At 45.9% G+C, this 25,500-nt stretch overlaps 1 protein-coding gene across 2 annotated transcripts in view; it reads left to right on the top strand.

The window, feature by feature from the left end:
* Positions 1-21,711, top strand: part of LOC307206315 (stimulated by retinoic acid gene 6 protein-like) — a 35,173-nt gene extending 13,462 nt beyond the window's left edge. Inside the window, exons 8-18 of one of the 2 annotated variants that reach the window (XM_079959463.1) lie at positions 739-812; positions 2,695-2,806; positions 3,898-4,048; positions 8,483-8,558; positions 8,771-8,852; positions 12,646-12,694; positions 12,782-12,899; positions 14,995-15,114; positions 17,277-17,440; positions 18,955-19,107; positions 21,074-21,711. In XM_079959463.1, coding sequence (XP_079815589.1) covers positions 739-812; positions 2,695-2,806; positions 3,898-4,048; positions 8,483-8,558; positions 8,771-8,852; positions 12,646-12,694; positions 12,782-12,899; positions 14,995-15,114; positions 17,277-17,440; positions 18,955-19,107; positions 21,074-21,159 — 1,185 coding nt within the window. In that variant the 3' untranslated portion in view covers positions 21,160-21,711. Of the gene's footprint in view, positions 1-738; positions 813-2,694; positions 2,807-3,897; positions 4,049-8,482; positions 8,559-8,770; positions 8,853-12,645; positions 12,695-12,781; positions 12,900-14,994; positions 15,115-17,276; positions 17,441-18,954; positions 19,108-20,798 lie in introns of both variants that reach the window. The other variant, XM_079959462.1, reaches the window with a different exon arrangement.
* The last annotated feature ends 3,789 nt before the right edge of the window (positions 21,712-25,500 follow it).

The following is a 25,500-nucleotide window of genomic DNA, read 5'->3' as shown; positions in this document are numbered from 1 at the left end:
TCTCATCTCGCTTTATTGGCCGAGGGAGCCGGCGTACAGCTTCCCGGTCATGTGGCCAGCATGACTAAGCCGCTTCTGGCGAACCAGAGCAGCGCATGGAAACGCCGTTTACCTTCCCGCCGGAGTGGTACCTATTTATCTACTTGCACTTTGACGTGCTTTCAAACTGCTAGGTTGGCAGGAGCAGGGACCGAGCAACGGGAGCTCACCCCGTCGCAGGGATTCGGGCCTTCTAATCGGCAAGGCCTAGGCTCAGTGGTTTAGACCACAGCGCCACCCGTGGCACACTTTAAGTAAGGTAAAGGTAAAGGTACCCCTGCCCGTACGGGCCAGTCTTGACAGACTCTGGGGTTGTGCGCCCATCTCACTTAAGAGGCCAGGGGCCAGCGCTGTCCAGAGACACTTCCGGGTCACGTGGCCAGCGTGACATCGCTGCTCTGGCGAGCCAGAGCCGCACACGGAAACGCCGTTTACCTTCCCGCTGGTAAGCGGTCCCTATTTATCTACTTGCACCCGGAGGTGCTTTCGAACTGCTAGGTTGGCAGGCGCTGGGACCGAACGACGGGAGCGCACCCCGCAGGGATTCGAACCGCCGACCTTTTGATCGGTAAGCCCTAGGCGCTGAGGCTTTTACCCACAGCGTGTGTTCTTAATTTCAAGGTGTGCTCTCCTTTGGACTCTTCCAGCTGAAAGATGTTCTCCCTGGAATAATGAAGCATCTCTTTTTTCTCCCTGCAGGAGGAGAAGGCCTCCGTCATGGAACTACACCAGGCTCAATATGTCCAGCAGCTCATGAGGAAGCCTCCAATGATGTGAGCAGGGTCATTCTTTTTTTTTTTTTTGGAATAATATTTATTCAGGTTTTAAAACATTACCACATAAAAAACAGAAAACACAATACAAAAAAACCCCCAATACATTTCCAAGAAAAAATGCAAAAAATAAAAAAGCAAAAAAACCCAAAAACAGATAAAAAGGAAAAAAAATAATTAGAAAATACATACAATCAAAACAGAAAAAAAACAAGTTAAACCTTTACATAATTTTTTTTCTATGACTTATTTCCTTGACCTCCTCACACCTCCCCTCTTCGTTTTCTAGTTCAAATAGATATTTCAGCAAATCCTTCATCTTTTTTTTATCCTAATAATTTATCTTAATATACTGTAATTTTCCATTCTCTCTTTCACCAATTAGCCATCCACTTTTACTTTATTTAATCTTATTTCTCATTAAAACTGATATATTTAAACCTATTCTCTTAAGATATTTCCCCTAGGGTCATAAAAATTCCATTCCACGATTTCTCCATCTCTCATTAAAAGCAATTTTTTAAAAAATTCTCAATATATACACTTTAAATTCCCAATTTTCTTTCACCGTCTCCCCTCCCCGGTCTCGGCCCCTGCCAACAGTTCCATCGGCTTACAACAGTCCATCAACCTGGAGATCTCAAATCCGAGGCTCTTAAGTCTTTTTCATGTCCCATCTGCCGATCTTCTTGATAATCTTTAATATTAAGAAACAGTTCTCGGGGGAGCTCCAACCCAGCGATGGTCATATTCCTTCTTATCAAGTCTGCCAGATTTCCATAATTAAAGATAGGGCCCATAAAGTATTCCCGATCTTGTTTCACACTTCTTCCGAGTCCAAAGGCCCCAGAAACTTCGGTCCCCTCCTGGCTCAAATTCATATCCCAAAAGTCATTTGATCCCCACATAGGGTGATTTCTCCACTTTTCATTTTCCAAATCAAGCCAGGCTCCCATCTCCAAAAACTGGCTTCTCCTAATTACAGTCATCTAAGGCCTCAACTTGTAATCCTCCAATTGTCTCTGTAGGGTTAAAGCTCCCCCTTGCATCATTCTGTCCCAGGGGCATTTGCCTTTTTAGTCTAGAAAAATAATAACAGTGGAATCTGCATTGAGGGTTTTATAAGCTCCAGCTGCCCTTGCTAGGGACAGCCCCTATTTTCAGTCTTCCCCCTTGCCTTTCCTAGGCTAGCTGATTCCTTACGCACCATCCCTGGGCAGGAGAAAATAGCATCTGTTGACCGAGGTCTCTTCCTGGGAACCTGTTTCCTGATTTGTTCTCATGGGGTTTATATGACTTCCTGTCAATCAATCATTACCCCACCCTTGTAGTGCCTCTCACCATCACACACACACACACACACACACACACACCCCTACCGTATTTTTCCGTGTATAACACTAGGTTTCCCCCCTAAAAAATAATGTCAAAAGTTAGGGGGTGTCTTATACATGGATAGGGATGCGGGTGGCACTGTGGGTTAAACCACAGAGCCTAGGACTTGCTGATCAGAAGGTTGGTGGTTGGAATCCCCGCGACAGGGTGAGCTCCCGTTGCTCAGTCCCTGCTCCTGCCCACCTAGCAGTTCAAGTGCAAGTAGATAAATAGATACCGCTGCGGTGGGAAGGTAAACGGCGTTTCCGTGCACTGCTCTGGTTCGCCAGAAGCGGCTTAGTCATGCTGGCCACATGACCCAGAAGCTGTACACCAGATCCCTTGGCCAGTAAAGCGAGATGAGCGCCGCAACCCCACAGTTGGCTGCGACTGGACCTAATGGTCAGGGGTCCCTTTACCTTAGACCACTTTCTGAGAGCAGTCCCATACTGCAGCCCACCTTTCCTTGTCACGTCAGTGCTCTTTACATGTTCTTTCCCACCAACAGGCAGCCTCAGAAATCCTGGATCCAGCGGAATGTGTATGAATGGGACCCTTATTTTCAGTTCCCCAGCAGGATGATCACCATGGCTGTGCTTGCCCTCATCTGCCTCTACATGGTGAATAAAGTATTCCCTGTTTCTTTCTGGGTGGGTGGAGAGATGTTTTGGAGTAACAACATGGCTTTCCGGAGTAGGTAAGAGCAGAGTAGGTAATGGGGCAGATGTGTTAATCTCTCTCTCTCTCTCTCTCTCTCTCTCTCTCTCTCTGTGTGTGTGTGTGTGTGTGTGTGTGAGAGAGAGAGAGATCCAGCTTCCACTTTTCAGAGGAACGGCCCTTTGTTCATGGGGATATCTGTAATAATAATAATAATATATTATTATTATTATTATTATTATTATTATTATTATTATTATTACCCTACCGATCTGGCTGGGTTTCCCCAGCCACTCTGGGTGGCTTCCAACAGAATATTAAAAACACGATAAAACATCAAACATTAAAAACTTCAGATAGTTATTTCCTTGACATATGATGGGAGGGTGTTCCACAGGGCGGGTGCCACTACTGAGAAGGCCCTCTGCCTGGTTCCCTGTAGCCTCACTTCTCGCAGTGAGGGAACTGCCAGAAGGCTCTTGGAGCTGGACCTCAGTGTCCGGGCTGAACGATGGGGGTGGAGACTCTCCTTCAGGTATACTGAGCTGAGGCCGTTTAGGGCTTTCAAGGTCAGCACCAACACTTTGAACTGTGTTCAGAAATGTACTGGGAGCCAATGTAGGTCTTTCAGGACTGGTGTTATATGGTCTGGGTGGCCACTCCCAGTCACCAGTCTAGCTGCCGCATTCTGGATTAAGTGTAGTTTCTGGGTCACCTTCAAAGGTAGCCCCATGTAGAGCGCATTGCAGTACTCCAAGCGGGAGATAACCAAAGCATGCACCACTCTGGCAAGACAGTCCACGGCCAGGTAGGGTCTCAGCCTGCTTACCAGATGGAGCTGGTTGACATCTGCCCCGGACACAGAATCAACCTGTGCTTCCATGGACAGCTGTGAGTCCAGAATGACATTCAATGAGCATTGATTCTTGAATTGTTCATATTTAGGCTGCAGATCTTTAAAGGGGTTCACTAGTGAAGATTAGCAGCGTGAAATATTGTCTGGGAATAACTGCTGCAAGTTATCTGTTGCTTTTTATCCCTTTCTCTCCTCCAGTTTGTTGCGAATGAGTTTTATGTCTACAAGATGGTCTCACAAGTGCTGAAAGCTCTGAAGTCCACTTTTGATGTGGTTATTGTTTCCAGCAACACAACAGAAGTAGTTGCCCAGGTTGAGCATTTGAAAGACTTTATTGACATCACAGAAGGTATGGGCACAGTGTGTGACTTATTTTGTATGTGTGTGTTGACGACAAAATGATGTTGTTGGTTGCATTTCACGAGCTTGTCACATCTGCCGATGCTGACATCAATATCTTAGGCAGCCCATGTCTGCTGTTCGAATATGGATGTTACACGGACTATAATGTACCTTCGATTTAAACTGGGCTCTTTTTCCACAGACAGCGTGGGGAATGCCGATTAGGTGGAAACTTTCAGAGTGATTAAATGCAAACAATGCGTTTCGGTGGTGAGGTGGGAGTGGGGATCAGATCTAGAATTCAGCACCTTCACATACCAATCAGGAGGACCCAAACTATTTTTTGGGGTGACAGTATTTTGGGGGCACTTATCAGATTCTGGATTATAATGGGCAAATTCCTGTCGTCAGGAGATCTCTCAGTCCTATTTTTCCCAATTAGTTTTTTTTAATCAAAGATTTTCTTGTGTTCCAAAACAAACAAATTTATATTTTGGTACTGTGATCTATGTTTACTCTTGTTGGGTCCTTCCAGTGTCTAGTTACGATGTTTCTTGCTGCCTCTCAGTCCTCTTGAAGTTGGGTTCAGGCTGAGGCTTCTTCCAAGGGCATCACTCAGTATGTGGCTGGAGAAATCTTCATCCCACTCCAAAATACTTTTACTTTACTCTTAGAACACAGGTGGCCCTAGAGTCTAGATGTTTCTTGGACTCCAACTGCCTTCAGCCCCAGCTGTTATGGTACCAAGGGGTTGCTCGAGAGCAAGTAGGCAAATGCCTCCCTGCTCGGCTGTGAAGCCTTGCTTTTGATGCCAAAATAAACTTTCTCTGTGCAGAGTGCCACTCTCCCATGGCTGGCTCATTCACTGGCAGAATCCGTGAGTGGGTGGTCCTTAAACCTTCCCCAGCAAAGTAGTTTCTTGACGCCCAGTCTGCGCCTCCCCTCTTGGCGTGGAAGCCTACTGCGCAAGGAGGCCGTGGGTAACGGAGGACCTCTCTCCTCCCCACTTTGCCCAGGCAAGGTGTCCTGGCACCGCCTCACTCCTCCGAGCCCTGAAGCTCCTCTCCACTGGAGGCGTGGTTACTGTCCTCCGCTGAGGAGGTGCTGCTTCCCACGATCTTTGGGGGCTCTCTGTAATCCACCCGGCTTTGCCCCTCTCGCCCCTGAGCCGTTGGCAGTTCCCTGACACCAGCTGATGTGGCTAATAGCTGCGGATGAGAGAGAGGGAATCCAGCAACATCTAGAGATACCCAGGCTGGCCACTCTTCCCTTAGAACTAATAGGCTTGCCAGGAGGCAGGAATCCCTTCCTGCTGAGAAGGCAGCATGAATGACCGCCAGGAATGTGTACGTGCTGAGAGACACACGCAGGGTATGTGAGCCTGGTAGAGGAGACTGCTTTCATATTCTCTTGCATGTCTTCAGTTTCACCTCCAGTTCGGAAAACTAACTGTCTTGCCAAAGGCAAGGTGGTTCTTTTAAACGGAGATTCAGAAGCAATACAAAACGCACAAATGAGTGAGAAGATTAAAGATTTTATTCTAAAACAGCAAAGAGGGTATACATACCAAGCAAGCACTTCAATCTGCCACTTGCAAGCCCCCATGAAGCAGCAAAGCAACCCCCCAGGCAAGGCTGGATTTAGGTTTGATGAGGCCCTAAGCCACTGAAGGGATGCGGGTGGCACTGTGGGTTAAACCACAGAGCCTAGGGCTTGCCGATCAGAAGGTCAGCAGTTTGAATCCTCAGGACGGGGTGAGCTCCTGTTGCTCGGTCCCTGCTCCTGCCAACCTAGCAGTTCCAAAGCACGTCAAAGTGCAAGTAGATAAATAGGTACCGCTCCGGCGGGAAGGTAAACAGCGTTTCCGTGCGCTGCTCTGGTTCGCCAGAAGTGGCTTTGTCATGCTGGCCTCATGACCAGGAAGCTGTACGCTGGCTCCCTCGGCCAATAAAGCGAGATGAGCACCGCAACCCCAGAGTTCGGCCACAACTGGTCCCTTTACCTTTTAAGCTACTGAAGGCAATGGGGCCCTTTATATGTCCAGCTGTCCTTTGTCAACAACAAATTGTAGCTGTTTTTGTGTGTTGAATATATGATATATGGTAATTTATGGACCTAACAGGTATCTAAAGCCATTTGCACTTAACAAATAGGAGCCTATGTTGTAAACAAAAATCTGCCCTTTTTCCCTTATGGGGTATCCAAGAGCCCACATAGAGTCCTTACGTGGGTTCCCTATTGGTAGGAGAAAATAACAGAGGCCAACCAGAGAATATTGAGAAGCAAAGCAGCTAGCCTAATCTTTATTGATCTGTTGCAACAGAGTCCTCACTCACCACACGCAGGAGGGAGGAGGAACCCAGAACAATGGTGTGCAAGCCCTTATATAGACTTTTGAAATTGCCCACTGTAGCTCAAGACCACCCCCCAGAAACATCATACCTACATCACAGAAAGGGCGGTCTACAGTAGAAATCTGAGTGCTTTGTTTACCTCCTGTCTGCCAGGTTACCTGCTTAATGGTCAGGATTGGATTGCCTGGGGAGCCTGGCCTGTCTTTTGTAAGGATAAATACTTAGCAATGATAAATACTTAGTTCCTGAGTCAGGTCACAGGCTCACCCTATTCAAACACAGACATACTCTTAAGACAGGATTTGTGAAGGAAAAGACAATGGGGAGGCTTTTCCATTTTCCTTTGACCTTGCAGAGAAAACATTTGGTCAATTAGGGACAGTTTGGGAATGAGAAATGATTTCAGGTCGGTCTTCCTGTGCTGATCTATGTACGTGCTTGGTTGGTACATTTATTATATATCTAAGACCTTAAAATTTGTATCACACCTACACAACACAAAACAAAACAAAACAAACAAAAAAATTGCTGTATGTAGGTTTTATTTTATTTGTTTTTTTATCTTATATTTTGGAAATGTACATCCAGTTTTTTCCCCTTTAATTTTTTTGGCCCCCCCCCAAGAGAGAGGGGTCCTAAGCTATAGCCTGTTTAGCTTATACATAAATCTGGCACTGGGACACGGGTGGCGCTGTGGGTTAAACCACAGAGCCTAGGACTTGCCGATCAGAAGGTTGGCAGTTCGAATCCCCGCGACGGGGTGAGCTCTTGTTGCTTGGTCCCTGCTCCTGCCAACCCAGCAGTTCGAAAGCACATCAAATTGCAAGTAGATAAATAGGTACCAGCAGGAAGGTAAACGGCGTTTCTGTGCGCTGCTCTGGTTCGCCAGAAGCGGCTTAGTCATGCTGGCCACATGACTCGGAAGCTGTATGCCGGCTCCCTTGGCCAAAAAAGCGACATGAGCTGCGCAACCCCAGAGTCGGTCATGACTGGACCTAGAATCATAGAATCATAGAATCATAGAGTTGGAAGAGACCACAAGGGCCATCGAGTCCAACCCCCTGCCAAGCAGGAAACACCATCAGAGCACTCCTGACATATGGTTGTCAAACCTCTGCTTAAAGATCTCCAAAGAAGGAGACTCCACCACACTCCTTGGCAGCAAATTCCACTGTCGAACAGCTCTTACTGTCAGGAAGTTCTTCCTAATGTTTAGGTGGAATCTTTTTTCTTGTAGTTTGGAACCATTGCTCCGTTTCCGCTTCTCTGGAGCAGCAGAAAACAACCTTTCTCCCTCCTCTATGTGACATCCTTTTATATATTTGAACATGGCTATCATATCACCCCTTAACCTCCTCTTCTCCAGGCCAAACATGCCCAGCTCCCTTAGCCGTTCCTCATAAGGCATCGTTTCCAGGCCTTTGACCATTTTGGTTGCCCTCCTCTGGACACGTTCCAGTTTGTCAGTGTCCTAATGGTCAGGGGGCCCTTTACCTTTACCTAAATCTAGCACTGCCCCCAGGTAGCCTCAGTTTGCACGGTCCTGCGGCCGATCAGTCCGTGCATGAGCTTCAAAGAAACTCTACCCATACTGTCTGATTTTATAGATAACCCGTGTAACTTTCCAGAGTGGCTACATGCAGATAATCCATCAGCCCCCCCCCCAATGCCTCACTTTCTCAAAACAATGTCCAACATGAAAGAAGGTACCCAGCACTATCCTCCCAAATGGATTAAGGCAGCTGTGGGGGGGGGGGGGCTTCGCCTCCTCCCAATCTTCTCAGGACATCAAAGACTGTTCTCACACCATCAAAAAACTTAACAAGAGCGAGGGAGGGGGAAGGAACAGAGGCAGGAAGGGCTCTGTGTCAGACCACTAACTCCTGATACATTTTGTTTTCCGGATGCATTTCCCATACATTGACTCACAAGTAAAAAGAGGGTGGTGAGAAACGGTTCTGAAGCTTGCAAGCGTGTTGGTACCTTCCATGCCTGTGAAAGCAGAGCAGTTTTGAGGTTGTGTTGACTGAGGATACGACCTCACAGAAAGGATGAGGTCACACAGGTGATGGTTCTTTGTCCCACAGGTGTTTGGCTTTTCACCACCGTCCCTGCCTGCCTCACCAGTGTCAGCTACGTGTTCCACATCCTGGCCTGCTACAGGTATGGAGATGCTTCGTGCCTTGTATCTTATTCTGCGAGGATTTCGGGACCCTGGGGGGAGTGGAGGAAAAGAAAGAGCAGCTTGTCCAAGCGGATCTAGGTAATCAATTTAAGTCCTGGCAAAGTCAAGTCTAGTTCAAATTGTATTTATATTTTGGAGCACAGCTGACTCTGGCAGCATATAAATAAACTCGACTACGCTATTTTCCTAGAAAGCACATGAAACGGTTGTGGGCTGGCCAGAAGCAATTCCTTCCGTTGGTGTTTGTCAGGCTGTCATCTTCTCAAAATGCGGTGAGTTCTCACTTCTCTTCCCCTTCAAGTCTACCCGCAGCAGTAACCTATCTTGCAAATACCCGAATCTCTCCTACGTCACCCAGACGTTGTCTGGAAAGCTCTGCCCTGGCTACTCATTCCATATTCAGCCCAATTCAAGATGCAAGTGTTGGTCTATGCAGCCCTAAGTAGTCTGGGTCCTAGTTATATAATGGAGTACCTCCCCTTGTCCTACCCTGCCTATGAATTGAGATCTACTGGTGAGTCCCTTTCGGCTATACCATTGCCTAGTGAAAGCTGGAGGGTCAGAATTCAGAACGGGGTCTTCTCAGTGGTGGCACCCTGATTGTAAAACACTCGTCCTGTAGAGATTAGGCAGGTGCTGACACTGAGGAACGTTTGGTGCCAGGAAAAAAGATGTTTTTGCCCAATCTTTTGAACTTTAGTCTGTTTTAAGATGGCTGTTGTGGCAAATGAATGAATATGTGGATAGGTTTTTAATTCAATTTTGATGCGCTGATTTTCTGTAGTTGATTTGTTGCTCTGTTACCATTGCATGACGAAGACTGGAATGCAGATCCCATAACTAACCAAACAAATACATACATACATACATACATACATACATACATACATATTCAAGTAAATTGGGCCCATTTTAAGACCGGTGCCCCCTGGTTTAACTTAAAGTGCAAACAAGCTAGACGACATCTCTGTGCCATTTACAATGAATATAAATCTTCTGGTGCTTTAGTATTACCTAGGAATTACCGACAAGCAAAGACAGCATATAAGCAAGCCCAGAGAATGGCTAAGCAAGAGTGGCAACAAAATTGCTGGCAGGCACTTATAGTCGCCTCTAGTTTACGTAGCTCACAGCAGTTTTGGCAATTGGTTAATAGAAGATCAAGGAGATACCCCTTAACAATAATTCCTGCCCCGGTCTGGGAATCCTTTTTAAGAAAATATTTTGCGTCTCCAGAACCCAATACCAACGCTCTTGATGATGTATTTGATCATCTCCCCGTCTGGTCTCCTACTGACCCCGATGAAATTTTGAATTTAATCTCTAAGCTTAAAATCGGCAAAGCCCCTGGACCAGATTTGGTTCCGGCGGAGGCCATAAAACTACATTCTGACTGGTGGGCAAAAATCCTGGCTGTTACTTTCGATGCTATCAATGCAACTGGAAGGGTGCCAAAAATATGGAAGGACGCTATTATAATTCCAATATATAAAAAAGGCTCCCCAGACGATCCGGAGAATTATAGGAATATTAGTCTACTGTCAATAGTTGGAAAGATATACGCACGTTTTCTGCTGAATAGACTTACCCAATGGGCTGAAGAAAAGAAACTGATAGGCCCTGAGCAAGCAGGATTCAGACCGAACCAGTCAACTACGGACCATGTTTTAGTCTTGCACCATCTAGCCCGAAAATATTCCTCTTCAAACCGAGGCCAACTTTGTGCGGCTTTTATCGACCTTAAGGCTGCATTTGACAGTATCCCCAGAAGGTTACTCTGGGAAAAGTTGGCCCGATGGGGAATTGATAGAAGACTTTTATGGTTAATAATCCAGCTGCATGAGGGGTCAGCTGCTAGGGTGAGAATAACCCCAGCCAGTGATCTCACAAACTCCGTGCCCATCAACAGAGGAGTCCGGCAAGGATGTATCCTAGCTCCTTTTCTTTTCAATTTATTCATTAGTGACATGAGGATACCATTGGCTGAATCTCAGGAAATCATCCATGCCCCCCATCTCGCAAACTATCGTTGCCCATTATTACTCTATGCTGATGACGCTGTGATTCTATCCTTCTCAAGAATTGGCCTCAGGAGAGCATTAAAATGTTTTGTTTCATACTGTAAAACCAATTCTCTTACTATAAATCAATCTAAATCAAAAGTACTAATTTTTTCAAAAAGTCGGAAATCCTATAAGTGGCAATTAGATGGGAAACCTATTGAACAGGTCTATAAATTTCAATACCTGGGAGTTTTTCTCCAATATAATCTGGGTTGGAAGGCGCATATTGCACATATTTTAAACAAGGCCAAGGCCCTATCCTTTGCGCTTTTGCGCTTTTTCTTTTCGGACGGGGCTCTTCATGTTCCATCTGCCCTGAAAGTATTCAAAGCTAAAGTAATTGCAGCATTGGCATATGCTGTTCCTTTATGGGGGACCGCAGTAAACTTGATGCCCTTGGAGGTAATCCAAAATCAATTTCTAAGACGACTGCTAAAACTTCCACAGTGCGTTAGTAACGCAGCTATTCGCCTAGAATTAAAAATTACATCTTTAGAAAATACTCTTTGGAGGTGCAGCCTTTGCTACTGGTTGTCCTTAAGGCATAGGCTCCCAAATCTGTATCTGATCCAATGCCTTTGGAGAGATGATTTTCCCGTCCTATGGGCAAAAGAGATCCACTCTAAAGTAGTGACCTATGGATTGTCTCCATCAGAATTATTGGAACTGGACCTAGCCACAGCAAAAAAAAATCCTCACTCAAAAACTTGAGGAGATTGACTTACAACAAAACACCATTTTGGGTAGTGGCACTTGCTCACCATTAAATCTTGGCATAGTGCCCTCTCAGCAGATACCGTCCTATTTGACTTCTTTGTCTGTAGCGGTCCACAGATATGCCTTTATTAAGGCAAGATTTAACGCCTTTCCTTCCAATGTCTTGAATAATAGATTTTCCAATGGTCAGATCTCAGCGGTGTGGGTATGTGATAATAGATCTATAGAATCCTTACAACATATACTGTTCTGTTGTTCACTACATTCAGTTTCTCGGATCAGATTTTTGTCCCCTTTATTATTGGAAATCTCGGGTGACTCCTTGGAAAAACAGCTAATACATTTACTGCAAGATTCTGATCCGAGCAGGTCTCTTTCTGTTGCCAAATTTCTGATAACAGTATTAGCTTATAAGAGGAAAAATGGATTACTCTATGATTATTGATTTTGCCTAAGTAATATTGATTTATATTGATAATTTCATATTTTAAGTGCTATACTGTTCTTATTTTAATGGAATGTAGAAATTTACGGTTTGAGATGTACTTGATTTAAACGTATTTTAATTTATTAATTTTACTTTGTTATACCTGTTTTGCTGCATGATCTATTGAATATGGGCCTATGGCCATAATAAACTATCTATCTAAGGACATACATACATAAGGTAAAGGTAAAGGGACCCCTGACCAGTTGTGGCCGACTCTGGGGTTGCGGTGCTCATCTTGCTTTATTGGCCGAGGGAGCCAGCGTACAGCTTCCGGCTCATGTGGCCAGCATGACTAAGCCGCTTCTGGCGAACCAGAGCAGCGCACGGAAACGCTGTTTACCTTCCCGCCAGAGCAGTACCTATTTATCTACTTGCACTTTGACATGCTTTCGAACTGCTAGGTGGGCAGGAGCTGGGACTGAGCAACGGGAGCTCACCCCGTCACGGGGATTCGAACCGCCGACCTTCTGATCAGCAAGTCCTAGGCTCTGTGGTTTAACCCACAGCGCCACATACATACATACAAAAAATAATGGCATGCTGGGGTCAGTTTCTTGGTCACATGGAATGTTGGGAGAATGAGACAGAATGTTTATGACTGGTCCCAAATGTTAGTCTTTTATCCCTGCTTAGCTTTGGTATCAATGGCTTCAGCAAGGAAGATGGTCCATAGTAGAGTTCCTAGTGGAGATTTATATATCAGGCCGTGTGTATGTTCTTATTTTCTATTATACATGTGAGTGTTTATTGTATATAAACGTCTCTCCATTTTTTATTTTATTTTAATATTAACAGGCCGCAATAGCAAGATACTCTGGTTGGCAAATTGCATACATACTATGGGGTACGTGACTGTCTTTGTTGTGAACTGATGATTGGGGTTGCCCCTTTCTTCCCTTGTTAATTGTTCATTTGTGCTTTTTCCCTCTAGGGTACCTGATCGTCCACACAGTTCAGTGCCTCTTTGGGGTGATGTTCATGTATGGTTTCGTTTTGCCCATCAAGCATGGTCAGGGGATCGAAATGCTTAAAAGTCTGGGAACTGGAATGTAAGTGCCCTGCATTTTTTGTACAGTCTCCTAGGGTACTGACTGAGAAGGAGGTTGTGAGCCAGGACGTTGGTCAGGCAGGCATTCCCTGGGTAGTCTTGGGTGAGTGATCATCTCTCAGCTTTGCCCAGTGCTTCCTACATTCACAAAACATTAATTTTGTTCTCAGGTGCTCCTTGTGCTTTATCAAAGAAAACATAAATAGAAGTGCCCTTTGCAAGCTGTGCTTGTGAACCTGATGACTCTGATTTTGGGGGGGTCAAACATTTGGTTTTCAACCTTCTGATCCTCGCAATCTAGACATTTACCATTTCCCCATCTGGCTGAGCTGCTTCTAGGTGGGTGACTCCTAAGTATAGGTAACGGGATCCCTGACCATTAAGTCCAGTCATGACCGACTCTGGGGTTGCGGTGCTCTTCTCTCTTTATTGGCCGAGGGAGCCGGCGTTTGTCTGCAGACAGCTTCCGGGTCATGTGGCCAGCATGACTAAGCCACTTTTGGCAAACCAGAGCAGCATATGGAAACGCCGTTTACCTTCCCGTCGGAGCGGTACCTATTTATCTACTTGCACTTTGACGTGCTTTCGAACTGCTAGGTTGGCAGGAGCAGGGACCGAGCAACAGGAGCTCACCCCGTCGCGGGGATTCAAACCGCTGACCTTCTGATCAGCAAGTCCTAATCTCTGTGGTTTAACCCACAGCGCCATCCGCGTCCTTCGGCTGACTCCTACTGCTACCCAAACACAGAGGTGTACCTAGGGGTTGCTGAAACTGGCTCCCTCTGGGGGCACAGGCCCGAGAAGGGCGTAAATATCAGCTGCCAGACTATGAAGTGTATGGTGCTTATGTGCGCGATGATGTGCTGCTGCTGTCATGGCGAGATCAAACACCATGGCACAAAGTTGATTTTTTCAGGGGGTGGGCGGGCTCCAACACAGCTCCTTGCCAGGGCTGCAAAGTGTTATGTACTGAAGTTCTCACCCTGGGCCAGCAGGGGAATACTGTAGATAGTTTTCACTCAGGTCCACATATGCAAATAAGGGATTGAAAGTGACATTCAGTGATTGGATAGTTACAGAAAATGGTTACTGTTGCGTTCTAGTGGAGCTCTATATAAGCAGGCTGGCTGAACCCTTCAGTTCAGTTCTGTTCTGGCCTGTGAATAAACAAGAGCTGTTTGAAGAATCGCTGTGACGTCTGATATGTTCACCCACAACTTAACAGTAGTAGTAACAAAAGAACGAAGAAGAAGAAGAAGAAGAAGAAGAAGAAGAAGAAGAAATGTTTTTGTTGTTGTTGTTGTTTAGTCGTTTAGTCGTGTCCGCCTCTTCGTGACCCCCTGGACCAGAGCACGCCAGGCACTCCTGTCTTCCACTGCCTCCCGCAGTTTGGTGAAACTCATGCTGGTAGCTTCGAGAACACTATCCAACCATCTCATCCTCTGTCGTCCCCTTTTCCTTGTGCCCTCCATCTTTCCCAACATCAGGGTCTTTTCCAGGGAGTCTTCTCTTCTCATGAGGTAGCCAAAGTATTGGAGCCTCAGCTTCAGGATCTGTCCTTCCAGTGAGCACTGGAAGTGAAAGCTGGACCATAAAGAAGGCTGATCGCCAAATAATTGATGCTTTTGAATTATGGTGCTAGAGGAGACTCTTGAGAGTCCCATGGACTGCAAGAAGATCCAACCAATCCATTCTTAAGGATCTGTCCTTCCAGTGAGCACTCAGGGCTGATTTCCTTAAGAATGGATAGGTTTGATCTTCTTGCCGTCCATGGGACTCTCAAGAGTCTCCTCCATGCACCATAATTCAAAAGCATCCATTCTTCGGTGATCAGCCTTCTTTATGGTCCAATAGCAGTTGTAGGAGAGCCCATTTGCAGCTCAGCACAGATTCCCCTTAATACCCCTTGTAGATCCACGGCATTTTTTGACTTTGCTGGTTTTTTAAATCAGTCTTTCAATTATTACTAGCAGTCTGTTGTCTGGGATAGCTGGGAAAGAAATGTACTGATGCATACCTGACCTTGGCATTCAGCTCCTTATATTTGTGTTACAATCTCATAAAATTGTCACTTCTCTCTGCCTTTTCTGCCTCAGCCTCACACTTGCCGTCGTCATAGGGCTCATGCAACTGCAGATTGCAACAGCTACTGCCTTCTTTCTTCAGCCGAAGATTTTGCTGACTGACAAGGAAAAGCCTTTGGCTCTTGATAACAGGTCAGGGCAAGGAAGTTGGGTTGCCAACGGGGTTTGTTTTTTGTCCAGGGGAGGGCTCTTAACATTTTATCCAGCTTGCACAACAGACACATCTACTGGTCCTGCCGATGAGTTTCTGCTTATCATGCAGTTGTTAAAGGCGTTGGAGCCGTGCTGGAAAAAAGCTGGCATTTCTACTCCCCATTGTTTACGTTCATGATAGAAAAATCTGTTGCAGTCGAATGGTAGGGGAGGAGATAAGACGAGAAGACCAAACCATGTTCCAATATGCAACGGCAGCGGCCAGGTTACTTTTAGCGCAAAACTGGAAGACCCCCAATATCCCAACTATTAGAGAATGGCAATCCAAATTATTTGAGTATATAGAGCTAGCAAGGATGACACAGAAGATCAGGCACCAGAAAAATACTAAATTTATTACTGATTGGAATAAATTCTTTACATATATAGAAAAAAATATAGGAAATATTAAAATTACAGTAGGTATAATATAAAGCCTGAGAGGTATTGATACAGATGGTAAAAACAAACTGCAGGGAGATAAGGTTAAAATAGAGCTCAAACCGTGATGGAGGGAAGTCCTTAATGTAATGTTGTAAATGGATATATGTATGGGTTTATTGGTGTGTTTTGTTTTTTCTTTTTCTTTTTTTGTTTGTTTGTTTGTTGTTTTTCGTTTTGGTTGGTTGATATGTGTGCGTTGGTTTATATGTGTGTGTTGTTTTGTTTTTCAACTTGTATTGAAAATCAATAAAAATTAAATAAAAAAAAAAGAAAAGAAAAATCTGTTGCAGTCGAAGCTGTGCAAGGCAAGAAATGTTTGCTGCCTCTATGTGATGGAGGAAAAGTGTAACCACAGTGTTTGCCGGGAGAACATACTAGTCAGGATTCTCGCAAGGACATTGTTGTCTGTCTTGAACAAGAACACAACATCAGCAGGAAAGTCCTGTGACCATTCAGAAATGTTAAATCTGGTGCTAGTAAAGGTAAAGGGAGCCCTGACCATTAGGTCCAGTCGTGACCGACTCTGGGGTTGTGGTGCTCATCTCACTTTGTTGGCCGTGGGAGCCGGCGTACAGCTTCCGAGTCATGTGGCCAGCATGACTAAGCCGCTTCTGGCGAACCAGAGCAGTGCACGGAAATGCCATTTATCTTCCTGCCGGAGTGGTACCTATTTATCTACTTGCACTTTGACGTGCTTTTGAACTGCTAGGTTGGCAGGAGCAGGGACCGAGCAACGGGAGCTCACCCCGTTGCAGGGATTCGAATCACCGACCTTCTGATCGGCAAGTCCTAGGCTCTGTGGTTTAACCCACAGCGCCACCCGCATGCTATCTAGTGGTTATCTAGTGAGCTGCTATCTAGTGGTTAAACTTTATAATAGGTAAAAAAGGTAAAGGACCCCTGGACGGTTAAGTGCAGTCAAAGGCAACTACGGAGTGTGGCACTCATCTTGCTTTCAGGCCGAGGGAGTCAGCGTTTGTCCACAGACAGCTTTCCGGGTCATGTGGCCAGCATGACTAAACCACTTCTGATGGAAACTCCTTGATGGAAACCAGAGCGTATGGAAACGCTGTTTACCTTCCCGCCACAGCGGTATCTATATATCTACTTGCACTGGTGTGCTTTCAAACTGCTAGGTTGGCAGGAGCTGGAAGCTCACCCCGTCACGGGGATTCAAACCTTCGACCAAGAGGCTCATTGGTTTAGAGCACAGCGCCACCCGCGTCCCTTATACTTTATAATAGTGCCATCCTCACAAGGGAGTTTGCACAAGAGAAGGTCTTGAAAACAAACATGGTGCCACAAGTATGACGTAGTGAATTGGGAAGAACCGAAGGCGAGATGCGAGGGGGTGTCCAATTTTGGCCCCCACACAGGGTGCTGCTGAAATTTGAAAGGCCAAAGTCTGGCCCTGTGTCCAGGTAACCTCCCCTCAGAGCGGAGCAACGGAAAGTAATGGACAATAATGGGCTTACTCTGAGTATGACTAGACTCGGAGCCCCTCTGTACAATCCTGCGACTTGCTTTTGATTCCCACGTGTACCTTTAGCTGGAAGCCTGAAAGCTAGAAGCAGTTTGATTCATTTTACACTTGATGCTGCCTCCTTGAGTGCGTCTGCTATTGTGACTCTCCTGTGGCGATTTGTCCTTATTTCCAGGAAAGCTTTCCACAATTTCAACTACTTCTTGTTCTTCTACAACGTGGTGCTGGGCTTGGGGGCCTGCCTGTTCCGTCTGCTGTGCAGCATCATTGTGGGAGCCTGGCTGATTGCTCGGATAGACAGGACAATCATGCCCAAAGGCTATGAAGCAGCTGACCTAGGTAAGGCTGTCAGCATCGCCCTTGAGCCAGTGCACCAACTGGACTCATGCACTTCAATCCCGACTGGGCTAGGCGAGCTGGGTAGCACTGCCAGCGACCACCTTTCTCACAGGGACAGGTCACCGTGCTGTGGACTCACAGCTTAGAGCTGAGAGCACCGGATTCACTTGCACAATAATACAGTCGTCGCGCAGCAGAGTTTAGCAGAGTCTTGCAGAGTATAAACCACTCGGAGAGCAGCTCTGTAGAATATCTTCCTTTTATTCTATAGCTACAACTATGATACTAAACTATATACAGAGCTAAAGGATCTAAGCATAAATCAATGCTACACTGAGAGTCTGCAGCTGCTCTTAGCAGCAACCTTATCTCTAGACACGATCTCTAACACTCTCTCTCTCTCCGATACACTGACTGACTCACACGCTGGCTGATTCACTCACTGACTAAGTAGAAAGCAGAGCATTGCTCCTCCTCTCTGTAGAATCAGCAGGCTCCTCAGGAGATTCTTGGATATGGGAGGGGTGAAATCTCCTCAAAGGCCTGGGCTACGGTCTCTCTCTCTCTCTCTCTCTCTCTCTCTCTCTCTCTCTCCTTCCAGGGCCATAAGGCTGGAAGGTTCTCAAACATCTCTGACTTTCAAAAAAGAAGCAAGTGAGCAAACCCAAAGAGCAAGGAAAAGCCCACAATGAAGGCTGCATGATTTTATCAGCTTAATAGCTAAATTAATCAACTCAAACTTCAGTTGATTAAAAAATGTTGACTAGGTTTAAGAAGTCAGGCATGTAGGTTACCTATTGATGGACAGTACCAGTTTTCTGCAACTGTCCCATGGTAACTGCCCTTTAGCTTGTTCACACGTTCTGCTTGTTCACACGTTCGTGGCTTGTTTTTGTATTTATTTATGTTGTGAACTTCCCTGAGATCTATGGATAAAGGGTTTACAAATTCCCATGTGCTCAGCAGGGATGTCCAAATCTCTCAATTTTAGTTTTTATTTTCAGTTTTTCAGTTTTCCCTTCTTAAGTTCATTTTTTGTGTGCGTATAATTTTTATTAAATTTTCTGTTTTACAGTTTAAAATACACATTTAAACAACCTTAAAATGTCAATGGCTTCCCTTTTTCTCTTTCAGTGGTTCATTTTGCCTATCATGAATCCCTGCATATTTCACATAAACTATACCATTCAGTATTCCATTATTACATCCATCAAAACTTGTTTACACTGTTGAATTTATCTTAGTGCTGCCCACATTTTCAAGTGTACACAATTCCCCCCCATATATTCAATAAACATTTTCCAATCTTCTTTACAAGTATGTTCTTCTTGTTCTCTTATTCTATATGTGAGGTCTGCAAACTGCGCATATTCCATCAGTTTAAGTTGCCAATTTTCTTTAGTTGGGACCTTTTCCATTTTGGGGCTAACAGAACACGGGTCGCAGTAGTGGCATACATAAATAACCTTTTTTGACACGAACTGAATTTCTCCCTCACTATGATTCGACTGCAGGATTCAGGACATGGATAGGGATGCTCTTCATGGACCACAACCACACGAATCCCACCCTCGTCTGTTTTTGCCACCTTCTCGTGGTCCAAACGAGAGAGAGACAACAGCAGAGACCCACCAACTATCTTCATTTCACCAATGCAACAGTAACAGGTAGACTCTAGTTGGCTGCCACAGATTTATACACGTTACAGTAAATATTAGGAATATAGTTGCCGTTTATCCATACTTGCTATTGTTTTAGGATGCCAGTAAGAAGTGTAAGCGGATGCAGGTGGCACTGTAGGTTAAACCACAGAGCCTAGGACTTGCAATCAGAAGGTCGGTGGTTCGAATCCCCGCGACGGGGTGAGCTTCCATTGCTCGGTCCCTGCTCCTGCCAACCTAGCAGTTCAAAAGCACGTCAAAGTGCAAGTAGATAAATAGGTACCGCTCCGGCGGGAAGGTAAATGGCGTTTCGGTGCGCTGCTCTGGTTCTCCAGAAGTGGCTTAGTCATGCTGGCCATATGACCCGGAAGCTGTACGCCGGCTCCCTCGGCCAATAAAGCGAGATGAGCGCCGCAACCCCAGAGTCGGTCATGACTGGACCTAATGGTCAGGCGTCCCTTTACCTTTAACTAAGAAGTGTAAGCAAATTCTGACATTTACAGTGGTGCCCCGCAAGATGAATGCCTCGCAAGACAAAAAACCCGCTAGACGAAAGGGTTTTCCGTTTTGGAGGCGCTTCGCAAAACGAATTTCCCTATGGGCTTGCTTCGCAAGACGAAATGTCTTGCAAGTTTTTCCGACTTTTTTTCCCACCCCCCCTTTTTTTAAGCCGCTAAGCCGCTTATCTGCTTATCCGCTATGCTGATAAGCCTCTAGAAGCCGCTAAAAGCCACTAAGCCGCTAATAGCGCTAATTCGCTAAGCCGTCAATGGGCTTGCTTCGCAAGACGAAAAAACCGCTAGACGAAGAGCCTCACGGAACGGATTCTTTTCGTCTTGCGAGGCACCACTGTACTAGCAATATCTCAAAACTCCGCAAGTGCCTTAGGATAAAATTTCACCGTCTTTCCTGCTCTCTGCTGGCAGATATGGGCACTGCAGTGATATGGGTCGTCTATGAAATGTTCAGGTTAGGAAATATTGCATTCTCACAAGTGTGGAGACCGGGGTAGGCAACCTAAGGTCCGTGGGCCGGATGCGGCCCAATCACCTTCGCAATCTGGCCCACGGACAGTCCGGGAATCAGCGTGTTTTTACATGAGTAGAATGTGTTTATTTATTTAAAATTGCATCTCTGGGTTATTTGTGGGGCATAGGAATTTGTTCATTCCCCCCCAAAAAATATAGTCTGGCCCACCACATGGTCTGAGGGATGGTGGACCAGCCCACGGCTGAAAAAGGTTACTGACCCCTGGTGTAACAGCAGTGTGTGTGTGTTTGTGTGTGTGTGTGGATGCTTGGCTCATCCCACAGGTGAAGCCAGTATACAGTGGTACCTCGGGTTACATACGCTTCAGGTTACATACGCTTCAGGTTACAGACTCCGCTAACCCAGAAATAGTGCTTCAGGTTAAGAACTTTGCTTCAGCATGAGAACAGAAATCGGGCTCCTGCGGTGCGGCAGCAGCGGGAGGCCCCATTAGCTAAAGTGGTGCTTCAGGTTAAGAACAGTTTCAGGTTAAGTACGGACCTCCAGAACGAATTAAGTACTTAACCCGAGGTACTACTGTACTGGGTGTTTTTTGAAGTGGCAACCACGTTAATGAAGCTTGTTCCACCTGGTGTCCGTGCCTTGAAGGAGAAAGGATATTAGGCAGCTTATTAGAAATTAAGCACTGATGCCTTGTTTTCTTTTAGATTTCAGGGTTTCCAACAAAGCCAGGACAAGGTGGCTGCTGTCATACACTCTTCTAAATAACCCCAGCCTCTTAGCACTCCGGAAGCCAAAATGAGGGTCCTCTCCTACAAATGCGTTGCTAATTCCCCCCCCCTACAGATTCAAGAGGACTGAAATGAACCTCACGGAGACTGCACTGCCATCTTCCTCATATGCAGCTCCCTAATACTGCATCAGACCATTGGTTCATCAAGCTGAGTCTATGTACTAAGATTGGCTGCCAGTCTACTTCCAGTTCTGCAACGTGAGACCCTCTTAACTGAAGAGACTCCAGTGATCAAATCTGGGACCTTCTGCTTGCCAAGGAAAAACTGCTATTGAGCTCTAACCATTCATCCCCTGAACTTGAGCTTGCTATTTGAGATGGTCTGGAGAACTGCTAGCCCAGATGTCTTTATGCCTGTATGATGTGGAAGATATCTGAATAGTACCTCATTTGCTGGTTTTCATCATGCTCCCGGCATTTTCCTGCTATTTCATTGGTAGGTCTCCAGTGAAACCCGTCTCTGGGTGATTTTTGGCATAGATGAATCGAACTGCTGGAATTATAGACAAAAGGCCTTTGATATGTCCATCCTTCCCCAGTGGAAAATGTACTACAGCTGCATCTTCAAAATTCACATGATAGCACTGTGGTCACACTGGTGATGTCACAGCACACACCAGTGAGGTCATAGTTACTGTATCCAGACATCAGAAAGGCCACAGCTCAGTAAGCCTGATGCCCATATATGTCTGGAAATCATCCGGTTTCAATTTTTCCTGCTGGTAAAACTTTGTAATTCAAAATGAGGATACAGAAATATTGACAATTTGAACACTGCAAAAACTAAAATACTTTCGTGCAAATAAATACTGCTTGTTTAAATGTGACAGAAACGAGAGAGATGTTATTTCATGAGCAGTAGTTCTAGTGGGACACAGGTGTCACTGTGAGTTAAACCATAGAGCCTAGGGCTTGCCGATCAGAAGGTCGGCGGTTCAAATCCCCACGACAGGGTGAGCTCCCGTTGCTCCTGCCAACCTAGCAGTTCAAAAGCACATCAAAGTGCAAGTAGATAAATAGGTACCACTCCAGCGGGAAAGTAAATGGCGTTTCCGTGCTCTGCTCTTGTTCGCCAGAAGTGGCTTAGTCATGCTGGCCATATGATCCAAAAGCTGTATGCCGGCTCCCTCGGCCAGTAAAGCGAGATGAGCGCCGCAACCCCAGAGTCATCCACGACTGGACCTAATGGTCAGGGGTCCCTTTACCTTTACTTTTAGTTGTTCTAGTATGGGGTATGTTTTTGCTGGTGCTCCTCAGCAGGTACCACAAACACTCAGCTTTATTTTTATTACTTTTTATTTACAAAGGCAAGCCTTTAGCCTTCCTAGAAAGGGCTTCATATGCCAGCTGTGCCATTTCCTTCATTCGGTGTGGGAATTTTATTTTCAGTATAAACAGGACTCTGTTTTTGAACATGTACACACACCACTTTTAATTTTTCTCCCAGGTGTGGAGGTGAGGAAAATGGATAACTGGGACATTCCGGGATCAAATCAGAAACTGGGATGACTTCTGTAACTCTGGGACTGGAAAATTGGACACTTGGAGGGTATGGGACTGAGCTATAAGTTGTATGGAGTTCTGTATAACTTCCCATCTCCCTTTAAGGTGGGGGGGAGCTAATAATGCCGCAATCAGGCATAGATAGAAAGCAGGTGGGAAGGGGTGGTTAACCCTTTTCCTGCTGCCAGTTTCAACTCCTTGTTTGATGGGAGATATTTACTTGGGAGTAAGCACGCGGGTGGCGCTGTGGGTTAAACCACAGATCCTAGGACTTGCCAATCAGAAGGTCGGCGGTTCGAATCCCCGCGACAGGGTGAGCTCCCGTTGCTCGGTCCCTGCTCCTGCCAACCTAGCAGTTCAAAAGCACATCAAAGTGCAAGTAGATAAATAGGTACCACTGTGGCGGGAAGGTAAACGGCATTAACGCGCACTGCTGTGGTTTGCCAGAAGCGGCTTAGTCATGCTGACCACATGACCCGGAAGCTGTACGCCGGCTCCCTTGGCCAATAAAGCGAGATGAGCGCCGCAACCCCAGAGTCGGTCACGACTGGACCTAATGGTATGGGGTCCCTTTACCTTTAAGCACCAATGAATTTACTTCTGAGTAAACAATACATAGAGTTGGGCTGCATGACTGCACATTTACTTGGCAGTAAGTTCCACTGAACTCAGTCTTACTTCTGAGTAAACAGTGCATAGGACTGATCTTTCCCTTCACCAGTGCCCAATGGATGCAAAATGTAGTGCGAGACAGTGTCAAATTTCTGAGTCATCAGTTGCCAGGCAGAAAATGACCCACCACAATGTCAACCCACCCTCTTTCTCAAGAAGAGCCACCGATCTACACAACCCCATCTTTGCTGTGGTGGGGCGTTTCTGATTGCTTTCTTGAGCTGTCACTCAAGTGTGGTCTGCCTTTGGATGACATCACCACAGGTATATAAAGAAGAGCTCTGCAAGAGAATGTTTGGAAGGTGGTCTTGGGTATTTTGTGGTAAGTTAACATGTTTGTATGTTGTCTTTTGGAGTCCTTAACTAGTGCTCTGTGTGCTTGGGTGATTCTGCAGCAGGGAAAACCAGGTTGTTGTTGTTTTAATTGAATACATGTTTAAGGCTGGCTGCTAAAATGGCATTAATTCTATAGAAGTTAGAATGCCACACGCTGGGGATGGATGGCTAGGGAAGCAAGATATAACTAGGGTGTGGCAACCTTTATGTGTACAATATTAAACACTGCATGCAGTTACTTAGTTTAGCCTTGAGGCTGTGCCTCGCCACTTTCCATTCATGCCCTCTGCAGCAGTTAACAGGTGACTGTGTTTCCCCCCATGCTATGGAAACCTTGTTTGTTAATTCCTGCATTTCAGCCTGCGCATATACAGTGCTGGATTTATATATAAGCTAAACAAGCTGTAGCTTAGGGCCCCACTCTCTTGGGGGCCCAAAAAAAACTTAAAGGAAAAAAACCTGGATGTACATTTCCATAATATAAGGTAAAAACAAATAAAATAAAACCTACATACAGCAACAGTGTTCTGTGCTGTGTAGGCTCCTATGATGTAAGACATGGACCCCGCCTGCTAGCCTGCTCCCTAAAATATCACTGGTTTGCTCATTTCTATATATAGGGTGCCTACATTCTGCATGTGCAAATGGCTTTAGATACCTATTAGGTCCCTAAATTATACATTCAACACAAAAAACAGTGACAATTTGTTGTTGACAAAGGACAGCTGGATGTATAAAGGGCCCCATTACCTTCAGTAGCTGAGGGCCTCATCAAACCTAAATCCGGCCCTGCTCATATAAAGTACAGCTACAGGAGTCAGCTGAAAAGCTGGCAACCTTTCTTGAGACCTCTGGGCAGAGAGGAAACGCCACTTGTCACACTTTGCTAGGAGCTCAATACTCCACCCATTTTGCTTGCTTGCCGTTTTGCAAGGCTTTAGTTGACCCCAAATAAAGGCATCGCTAGTGGGGACGCGGGTGGCGCTGTGGGTAAAAGCCTCAGCACCTAGGGCTTGCCGATCGAAAGGTCGGCGGTTCGAATCCCTGCGGCGGGGTGCGCTCCCGCTGCTCGGTCCCAGCGCCTGCCAACCTAGCAGTTCGAAAGCACCCCCGGGTGCAAGTAGATAAATAGGGACCGCTTACTGGCGGGAAGGTAAACGGCGTTTCCGTGTGCTGCGCTGGCTCACCAGATGCAGCTTTGTCACGCTGGCCATGTGACCTGGAAGTGTCTCCGGACAGCGCTGGCCCCCGGCCTCTTGAGTGAGATGGGCGCACAACCCCAGAGTCTGTCAAGACTGGCCCGTACGGGCAGGGGTACCTTTACCTTTACCTTTACTTTAAAGGCATCGCTCAGCTGTGGGTTTTGGAGCCTCTCCCCGCTTCCCGCCTACTCTCTTTTTTCTGGGCCCATATGGCTGCCTATACAGTGGTACCTCTGGTTACGTACTTAATTCGTTCTGGAGGTCCATTCTTAGCCTGAAACTGTGCTTAACCTGAAGCACCACTTTAGCTAATGGGGCCTCCCGCTGCACGATTTCTGTTCTCATCCTGAAGCAAAGTTCTTAACCTGAGGTACTATTTCTGGGTTAGCGGAGTCTGTAACCTGAAGCGTATGTAACCCGAGGTACCACTGTACTAACTTTTTAAAGGGTCTGTGACAAGCAAATGCATAACGCTACCATGGCCAGGAAGCTTTGAGTGCCAGCAGGTGTATACTTAGGGGAAGTGCAGCAAATCCTAGGTTTGCCTCTGCTTTATGCAATATGGCATCTTTAAAAAAAAATCATAGAATCGGAAGGGACCCCAAGGGTCATCTAGTCCAACTGTCTGAAATGCAGGAATTGAAGGCTCATCTGGGATGTTGGAGGGAAGCCAAAATATCTCTGAGCTAGGCTTTACTAACTTTTTTTGCAGGGGAAAAAAAAAGTTTCAAGTACTCTGTTTGTGCTCATATTCTGAGTAGGTAGTTAATTAAAGCCATCTTGCCTTTAATTTAAAGATGGGATAAAAATGCAATGAGCTGGGGGAAAAATATCAAAGTCTAGACGCGCTTTTACTCTCGCAAGATTGAATGTATTGCCCTCGGCTGTATATAAAGGGATTGT

This window comes from Podarcis cretensis, assembly GCF_951804945.1.
Source record: "Podarcis cretensis genome assembly, chromosome: 17".
NCBI lineage: Eukaryota > Metazoa > Chordata > Lepidosauria > Squamata > Lacertidae > Podarcis > Podarcis cretensis.
This window is presented reverse-complemented; position numbering and strand designations above follow the sequence as displayed.